Source organism: Hylobates moloch, unplaced genomic scaffold, assembly GCF_009828535.3.
Source record: "Hylobates moloch isolate HMO894 unplaced genomic scaffold, HMol_V3 SCAFFOLD_7, whole genome shotgun sequence".
Taxonomy (NCBI): domain Eukaryota; kingdom Metazoa; phylum Chordata; class Mammalia; order Primates; family Hylobatidae; genus Hylobates; species Hylobates moloch.
Window position 1 is genome coordinate 57,864,262 of NW_026652282.1, and position 9,791 is coordinate 57,874,052.

The window sequence follows — 9,791 nt, forward strand, 5'->3', positions numbered from 1 at the left end:
CACATTCCAGGTACTGTTGTGGGGTGGGGGGTGGGGGGTGCGGGGACAGCATTAGGAGATATACCTAATGCTAAATGACGAGCTAATGGGTGCAGGAAATCAACATGGCACATGGATACATATGTAACAAACCTGCACATTGTGCACATGTACCCTAAAACCTAAAGTATAATAAAAATAAAAAAAAAAAGAAAAAAAAATCAGCATAAATTCAAAAAAGAAAAAATGCTCATCATCACTGGCCATCAGAGAAATGCAAATCAAAACCACAATGGGATACCATCTCACACCAGTTAGAATGGCCATCATTAAAAAGTCAGGAAACAACAGGTGCTGGAGAGGATGTGGAGAAACAGGAACACTTTTACACTGTTGGTGGGACTGTAAACTAGTTCAACCATTGTGGAAGTCAGTGTGGCGATTCCTCAGGGATCTTGAACTAGAAATACCATTTGACCCAGCCATCCCATTACTGGGTATATACCCAAAGGATTATAAATCATGCTGCTATAAAGACACATGCACACGTATGTTTACTGCAGCACTGTTCACAATAGGAAAGACTTGGAACCAACCCAAATGTCCAGCAATGATAGACTAGATTAAGAAAATGTGGCACACATACACCATGGAATACTATGCAGCCATAAAAAATGATGAGTTCATGTCCTTTGTAGGGACATGGATGAAGCTGGAAACCATCATTCTCAGCAAACTATCGCAAGGACAAAAAACCAAACACCGCATATTCTCACTCATAGGTGGGAATTGAACAATGAGAACACATGGACACAGGAAGGGGAACATCACACTCTGGGGACTGTTGTGGGTTGGGGGGAGGGGGGAGGGACAGCATTAGGAGATATACCTAATGCTAAATGACGAGTTAATGGGTGCAGCACACCAACATGGCACATGTATACATATGTAACAAACCTGCACGTTGTGCACATGTACCCTAAAACTTAAAGTATAATACTAACAAAATTTTTAAAAAAGAATAAAAAATCAGGTGAGTGATCACAGCACCTGGTTTTAACTTCGTATCACTGAAAGAGCCACTGAAGAGTGTAGGAAAGACAATCTTGAATTGCCAATGCCACCCCTCTCCTATGCCCCAACAGTGGCTGCATGGCATGGCGAATCTGGTGATTGGGGAAGGGAGAGCACAGTGATTGTGGGATCTTGCTTGGAACTCAGTGCTGCCCTGTCACAGCGGAAAGTAACACTGGGCAGAACTCAACTGATGCTCATGGAGGGAGTATTTAGACCAGCCCTAGCTAGAGAGCAATTGTCCATTCCAGTAGTTGGAACTTGAGTTCCAACAAGCCTTGCCACTGAGAGCTAAAGTGCTCTGGGGTTCTAAATAAATTTGAGAGGCAGTCTAGGCCACAAGGACTGCAACTCCTGGGCAAATCCTAGTGCAGTGCTGGGCTTGGAGCCAGTGCATCTGGGGGACATGCGACCTAGTGAAACACCAGCCAGGGCAGCCAAGGGAGTGATTGCACGACTCCTCCCTCAACCCCAGGCAGTGCAGTTTGCAGCTCCAAAACAGACCCCTTCCTTCCACTACAGGAGAGGAGAGGGAAGCTTAAGGGGGACTTTGTCTTGCATCTTGGATACCAGCTCAGCCACAGTAGGATAGGGCACTTGGCATAGTTATGAGGGCCCCATTCCAGGCCCTAGTTCCCAGATAACATTTTGAGACACACCTTGGGCTAAAGGGTACCCACTGCCTTGAAGGGAAGGACCCAGTCTCGGCAGGATTCATCACCTGCTGACTAAATAGCACTTTGGCTCTCAATGATCAGCAGCAGTAGCCAGGTAGTACATACTGTGGGCCTTAGGTGAGACTCTGAGACATGCTGGCTTCAGTTGTGACCCAGTACATTCCCAGCTGTGGTGGCTATGAGGAGAGACTCCTTCTGCTTGAGAAAAGCAGAGGGAAGAGTAAAGAGGATTTTGTATTGCAGCTTAGATATCCACTCAGCCACAGTGGGTTAGAGCAGCAAGTGGGCTCCTAGGGTCCCCAGTTCCAGGCCTTGGCTCTTGGATGGCATTTCTGTACCTGTCCTGGGCCAGAGAGGAGCCCACTTCTCTGAAGTATGAGTCCCAGGCATGGCAGCACTCACCACAAGCTGATTGCAGAGCCCTTGGGCCTTAAGTGAACACTGGCAGTAGCCCGGCAGAACTCCCCACACCACCTGATGGTGGTGGCCACGGGGAGAGACTCTTCTGCGTGTGGAGAGAGGAAAGAGTGGGAAGGACTTTGTCTTGTGGTTTGGATACCAGCTAAGCTGCAGTAGAATAGAGCACTAGGTAGATTTCTAGGGTTTCTGACTCCAGGCCCTGGCTCCTGCATGTCATCTCTGGGGCCAGGGGGAAGTCGCTGCCCTGAAGGGAAGGACACAGCCTGGCTGGCTTCACCACCTGCTGATTGTAGAGCCCTAAGGCCTTGAGCAAACATAGGTGGTAGCCAGGTAGTGGTTACAGTGGGCCTTGGGTGAGACCCAGTGCTGTGCTGGCTTCAGGACTGACCAGCACAGTCCCAGTGGTAGTGGCCACAAGGTTGCTTGTATCACCCCTCCTCCAGCCCCAGGCAGCTCAACACAGTGGAACAGAATAGCAAACCCAGAAATAAATCCATACATCTACAGTGAACTCATTTTTGACAAAGGTGCCAAGAACATACTTTGGGGAAAGGAGAGTCTCTTCAATAAATGGTGCTGGAAAAATTGGATATCCATATGCAGGAGGAAACTTGAGATCCCTATGTCTTGCCTTATACAAAGATCAAATCAAAATGGATTAAAGACTTAAATCTAACACCTCAAACTATGAAACTACTACAAGAAAATACTGGGAAAGCTCTCCAGGATATTGGAGTAGGCAAAGCTTCCTTGAGCAATATCCTACAAGTATGGGCAACCAAATCAAAAATGGACAAATGGGATTACATCAAGCTAAAAAGCTTCTGCACAGCAAAGGAAACAATCAACAAAGTGAAGAGACAACCTAGAGAATAAGAGAAAATATTTACATACTACCCCTCTGATAAGGGATTAATAACCAGAATATATAGAGAGCTCAAACAATTCTATAGGAAAAAAATCTAATAATCGAGTTTTAAAATAAGGAAAAGATCTGAATAGACATTTCTCAAAAGAAGACATACAAATGGCAAACAGGCATATGAAAAGGTACTTACCATCACTGATCATCAGAGAACCGCAAATCAAAACTACAATGACATATCATCTCACCCCAGTTAAAATGGCTTATATCCAAAAGACAGGCAATAATAGCAAGTGCTGGTGAGGATGTGGAGAAAAGGGAACACTCGCACACTGTTGGTGGGAAAGTAAATTAGTACAACCACTATGGAGAACAGTTCAGAGGTTCCTCAAAATACTAAAAATTGAGTTACTGTATGATCCAGCAATCCCACTACTGGATACATACTCAAAAGAAAGGAAATCAGTATATCAAAGAGGTATCTGCACTCCTATGTTTGTTGCAGCATTGTTTACAATAGCTAAGATTTGCAAGCAACCTAAGTGTCCATCAACAGATGAATGGATAAAGAAAATGTGGTACTTATACACAATGGAGTATGATTCAGCCATAAAAAAGAATAAGATCCAGTCACTTGCAACAACATGGATGGAACTGGAGGTCAGTATGTTGAGTGAAATAAGCCCAGCACACACACACACAAAAACTTCCCATGTTCTCACTTATTTGTGAAAGCTAAAAATTAAAATAATTGAACTGTTGGGGAGAGAAAGAGTAGAGTGATGGCTACCAGAGGAGGGGTGGGAGAAATGTGGAAATGGTTAATAGGTACGAAAAATAGAATGAATAAGATCTGTACTTAATAGCACAACAGGGTGATTATAATCAACAATAATTTAATTGTACATTTTTAAAAACTAAAAGTATTATTGAATTCCTTATAACACAAAGGATAAATGCTTGAGGTGATGGATACCCCATTTATTCTGATATGATTATTATGCATTATATGCCTGTACCAAAAAATCTCATGTACCCCATAAATATATACACCGCTATGTACCCACAAAAATTAAAAATAAAACATTTTTAAAATTTAAAAACACTGGATTGTAACGATAGTTGCACAACTCTATAAATTCACTGAATTGTGCACAAGCCATGGGTGAATTTTATGATATGTAAATTATACCTCAAGAAACCTAATTTTAAAACCACTGAATAAACCTGCACAGAAAAGAAAAATAAATCAGCAGAGGAGGGACTAGAATACAGGTCTTCAATGTTCCTTCTACTCTTCTGAGAAAGGATGGGAATAGCAATAACTTTTTTTCAAAAGGTTCATATCATCACAGAGGAAGTAATCATCCCACCATGATTTGAAAATATAAAATAATTCAAAATGCCTGGTGGTACTGCTACTTGGACCTAATCCATAATACACTTGTGTTAGAAAATGTCTACTTTCAACTATTTATATTTCAGAAACCCAGGAAAATTCTGTAGTGTGTAACTACAAAATTGCAATATGAATTTATCCTAAAACTCATATCAGAAAGCATTATTGTATATAATTTATAGTACACAAGACAGTTCAGTTCTTTAAAATTAACTGAAAGTTTAATATCACTATTTGACTTACAGTGCGGCTAATGTGGCTCAGAGCATCTTCAAAATAGCCCCAAACTTCTTCCAGGGGACAGAGCTCTACATTCGACGCCCCATCTGGCACTGAGAGGTTAACCAAGTTGTGCATACATTTGCTGAAAATCAAAAAGAGAAAACTCATCCCATAAGGAAAGAAATCATCGGCTTCATGGCTAAGATAAGTAAAATCTGGATCTCATCCCAGACTAACAGCTTCAAAACACTTCTGTTCTTCCCTCGGTTTTATCTGGCCTCCAACCTCAGAAGACAGATTTTTGAAGCTGTAAAACAGGTTGACCAATCCTTTCTTTTTTCATGCCCATGGTTGTCTTTCATTCTTTTTTTAGTTTCCTGCACGAAGGAGTTGTGGCTATTATATTTTATGAGCTGGTTCAATTTACAGGCATTTTAAAGCATCTCGGTACTTCCTCAAATGGGCAAGGGAACTGGGGTTTAAAGTGGAATGATTCCACAAGAACTGTCTTTCGTGCCTTAACACAGGAAGACTGCAATGATGTTTTCCAGACAAAAAAAGTCACACAACATCTATTTTTCCCCATGTCTGGACACAGAAAACAAAAAAGTCTCCAATAGATAATATTTTATACAGCACTTATCGGTGCTTAAAGTGCTTAGAAAAATAATGAGGCAAACATAGCAAGATGTTAACATTTGTTAAATTTGGGTGCTGCGTGCCTGTAATCCCAGCTACTCATGAAGCTGAGGTGGAGAATCGTTTGAGCCCAGGAGTTTGAATCCAGCCTGGGCAACATCACGAGACTCCATCTCTAAAAATAAAACAAATAAATCTGGGTGGTGGATATGTTGGTGTTTGTTATATTAACCCCTGTACTTTTCTGTACATTTGGAATATTATTTAGCGATGAAACAAAGAAAGAAAGGTACTTAGCAGTTTTATTATATACAAAGATTCACACAAAGAAGTAACTTTTCCCCTTTTCTTTCCTCCTTTGGGAAAACCAAGCTCCTTGACTTTGCTAAATAATTATTGGTCTGTAATACAACTCTCAGTATGGAGCTGTTCACAAGAGTGCCCCCAGATCATCCCCATATCATCTTTTAAGTTGGGTCAATTAAGAACGATTGGTTACTTATGAGGCATTGACTATAGTTCTTTTGGCTAGCAAAAAGGCTGGATTGTATTTACTAACCTGTATTGTGATACATCAATTGATTTTTCCTTTTTGTAGAGCAATAAAGCCTTTTTCAAGGCCTTGAGAGCAATCAAAGGATAGTGTGCAGGCTTTTCCATTGCTATTACTAAAGGAAGAAAAGGAAAAAGGTTGTGAACATGACAATGTCACCCATCAGTTTTCATCCCAGGCTACCACTTGCTTTCTCTAATGAAACTGGGCTGAAACAGATGAACAAAAATAAACAATGAATTTTATAAATGATAAATCTACAATCGCTTTTGGAAATAGCTTCTACTTTCTGGGCAGAGTAGCATGGTGGGATTACCAAGTAACATCCTTTTTTAGCAAACATCAACAGAAAACCTACTGTTTCTATGACCTTGCACACAGTCATACAGGTGAAGCAATAATCTTATGAATGAGAGTCAAGGAAGGGCACACTAAGAAGGAAACAGAAAGCAGATCAGTAAAAGGGCACTAATCGAAACAGGTTTGTACTAAAATGTTCTATTTTTATCTGATACTAAAAATAGGAAACACTTGACAAGGGAGTATCAGAGGTAACTAACCCTAAGACTTCCAGATGCATTTAACAGATTTTTAGAATTGGAGTTCTGTTATACAAGGAGCAGTGGTCACTGTCACATGTCCATAAAGTACATATCATCTGCTCCATGGCTCTAGGAATTCTGTCTTGGCAAGACCAAGGAAAGGCAAATGTGACTCTTGTGCACTTGGAGCTACCTAATATTTTTATTAACCACACACATGTTCCTGAAGAGGGTGAGAGTTAAAAAGGGAAGATAATTAGGCTGTTTCCTGCAGTGTACTCCCAAAAAGGCTCTAAGCCCCCAAACCCACTTAAAGTTCGGCCTGAAATTTGAGAGTGGCAGTTGTGTTAAAAAATATTACCAGTATTTCTCTGTACATTTCAACAAACAGCTAAGATTGCATCACTTTTGATTGTTGAAGCACTGTTATTTCTAGCTAGCCCAGAAAAACTTTCTAAAGTTTGAGCTCCCCCTGTTGTGTAGTTACATAATTAAATTCCACACAGAAAAAATTTGAGCACCTATTAGGAGCAATGAACTTCGCTAGGGTTTGTAAGTACAAATTAAGTAATTATTGTTTATGACCCTGGGAGATTATAATCTCATAGAGTAAAGAAGATAAATGCACAAATAATCATAATACAAAATAGTCTAAGAATGGCATTAGAGAAGGAGAAACAAAGTGCTATGAGGAAAAATTATTTCCTACCTGGAGGTAAGAAACAAGAGTAAAGAGAAGAAAAAAAGTCATACGATCTAAACGGGCACCAGCCTTACAAAAGCATAAATATAGCTCTTACTTGCAATTGTTTCAAATGTTTTAGTTTCTAAATGAGGCAGCTCCCACACTGATTCCAGGAAGCTTTCCAGTAATGGATCATTCAATTTGGCTCTAACTTCAAACTCGTACAGCAGAAGCAATTTCTCACATGAATCATTTGAGAAGGTCCCTAAGAAAGAGGCAAAAATGCAACATTCTTTGTGATTATATTTTGTTATTCTCTTTGGTTGTAATTTCACTAACTGGAGAGGTTTTCCTTCTAAGAAAAATTAATTTTACTTACAATTTGAAGGTCATCTTCACTGCTGTAGACAGATTCTAAATTTTATTTATTTTTTTATTTGATTCTAACATTTTAAAATCTCTAAGCTCACCGCTACTTCCAACATTCTGTAGTGCATTCACTAGAACTACCTATATTTTCTCAAACAGTTGCCACAATGCTTCTAAACAGCCTGAGAAAACCCTGCTGCTATCATTGATTCTAATTCAAATCCAATGTTTACTTGCTTCTTGTGAACTTTCAACTGGGCTGGTGCTCACTCTAATGGCTGAGTTAACCAGAAGATACAGTGCTGTATAAACTAACAGTGACTTTATTTTAAGCAGAATAGAGGAGAGTTTCCAAACTGTTTCATTAGTCGACAGAATTTCTTGGGCATCAACATAGAAAGAATTTCATGTCAGGTGTCATACACTAAACTATGTGAGACAGTTTTCATTCATCCTTCTTGGTAGATTGAACATTGAAAAATGTTTTGAGGTATGACATATATACAACAAACTGAAAGAAGTGCTCTAATCTTAAACAGCTTGATGAGTTTTTACATGTGTTTAAACCCGTGTAATAACTACCTAGATTGTGATAACAAACACTTCCAACAATACAGAAGGTTCCTTTGTGCTCCTTTCCAGTCAATACCATCCAACCAAGGTAGCAACTATCTTTACTTTTCTGCGTTTATGTTTTGCATCTATTTTCATGAGGAATCTTGGTCTGCAGTTTCTTATATTGTCTTTGTCTACTACTGGTATCAGGATAATAGTCTCATAAGATGAACTGGGAATTGGCCCTCCTTTCTGGATGAGTTTGTATAGAGTTGGTATCACATCTTCTTTAAATGTTAGGTAGAATTCTTCAGTGCAGTTTTCTTTGTTGGAAGATTTTAAACTATGAATTTAATTAATAGGCATAGGAGTATATATTTCTTCTTGAGGGAGCTTTGGTAGTTTGTGACTTTCAAGAAATTTGTACATTTCACCTAAAATTCTAAATTCATGGACATAAAAGTGTTCATAATATTCCCTTATTACCTTTTAAAATGTCTGTAGGATCTCTAGTGAGGTCTCCACATTTATTACTGATATTGTTAATTTGTGCTTGATTTGCCTGGCTAGAGGTTTATCAATTGTATTGATCTTTTCAAAAGAAAAAAAAAACTTTTGGTTTCATTGACTTTATCTACTGTTTTCTGTTTTAAATTTTATTGATTTGTGCTCTTATTTTTATTACTTTTCTTTTGCTTGATTGGGTTTAATTTGCTCATTTTTTCTAGTTTCTTAAGGTGGAGACTTAGATTACTTGAGACCTTTCTTTTTTTTTTTCTAATAGGAGCATTTAATGCTATACACTTTTGTCTAGATACTGCTTTAGTTGTAGCCTACACATTTTTGTATGTTGTGTCTTCATCTTCATTCAATTAAAAAAAATCCTAATTTCCCTTGTCACTTCCTCTTTGGCCTACTGGATTATTTTAAAGTATGTTGTTTAATTTCCAAATATTGGAAGGTTTTACAGATAACTTTGTATTATAGATATATAATATAATTCTCTTGTGGTCAGAGAAAATACTTGGATATTTCAATAATTTTATGATTTCAATACTTTTAAATTTTTTGAAGTTTGTTTCGTGGTTCAGAATATGGCTTACGATGATGAATGTTCCTTATGAATTTGAAAAAACTGTATTCTGCTGTTGTCGGGTAGAGTGTTCTAAATGTCAATTAGGTCAAGTTGGCTGATAGTGTTGCTCATGTCTTCTATATCTTTATTGAGTATTTGTTGACCTATTCTATTGAGTACTAAGAAAGGAATATTGAAGTTTCCAAGTAGTTATGGATTTGTCTATTCCTCATTTTAGTTCTAGCAGTTTTTGCTTCAAGTGTTTTGAAGCTCTGCAAAACAAATCCATTTACAATAGCATCAAAAAGAATAAAAACATCAATCTTATTCACAAGATGCTATAATCTTGTGAATAAAATTCCTAGGGAATCCAGTAAAATGCCATTATAACTAATCAGCAAGTTCATCAAGATCAATATACAAAAATCAATTATTTATTTATTTATTTATTTATTTATTAGAGACAAGGTCTCACTATGTTGCCCAGGCTGGTCTCAAACTCCTGAGCTCAAGTGATACTCTGGCCTTGGCCTCCCAAAGTGAGCCACCATGCCTGGCCAATTCTATTTTTATATAGCAGCAATGAGTCAGCTGAAAATAAAATTGAAACAATTCCCTTTATAACAGCATCAAAAAGAAGAAAATACTTAGAAATAAAGAACAAGGGCCAGGCATGGTGGCTCACAACTGTAATTCCAGCACTTTGGGAGGCCAAGGCAGGTGGATCACTTGAGGCC

General features: G+C 38.6%; 1 protein-coding gene across 1 annotated transcript in view; it reads right to left on the reverse strand.

The window, feature by feature from the left end:
• TEX11 (testis expressed 11) overlaps positions 1-9,791 on the reverse strand; it is a 363,344-nt gene that overhangs the window by 20,632 nt on the left and 332,921 nt on the right. The window contains exons 20-22 of the mRNA XM_058441322.1: positions 7,171-7,320; positions 5,835-5,943; positions 4,658-4,778 (exon numbers count right to left, since the gene is read on the reverse strand). Coding sequence (XP_058297305.1) covers positions 4,658-4,778; positions 5,835-5,943; positions 7,171-7,320 — 380 coding nt within the window. The remainder of the gene's footprint in view (positions 1-4,657; positions 4,779-5,834; positions 5,944-7,170; positions 7,321-9,791) is intronic.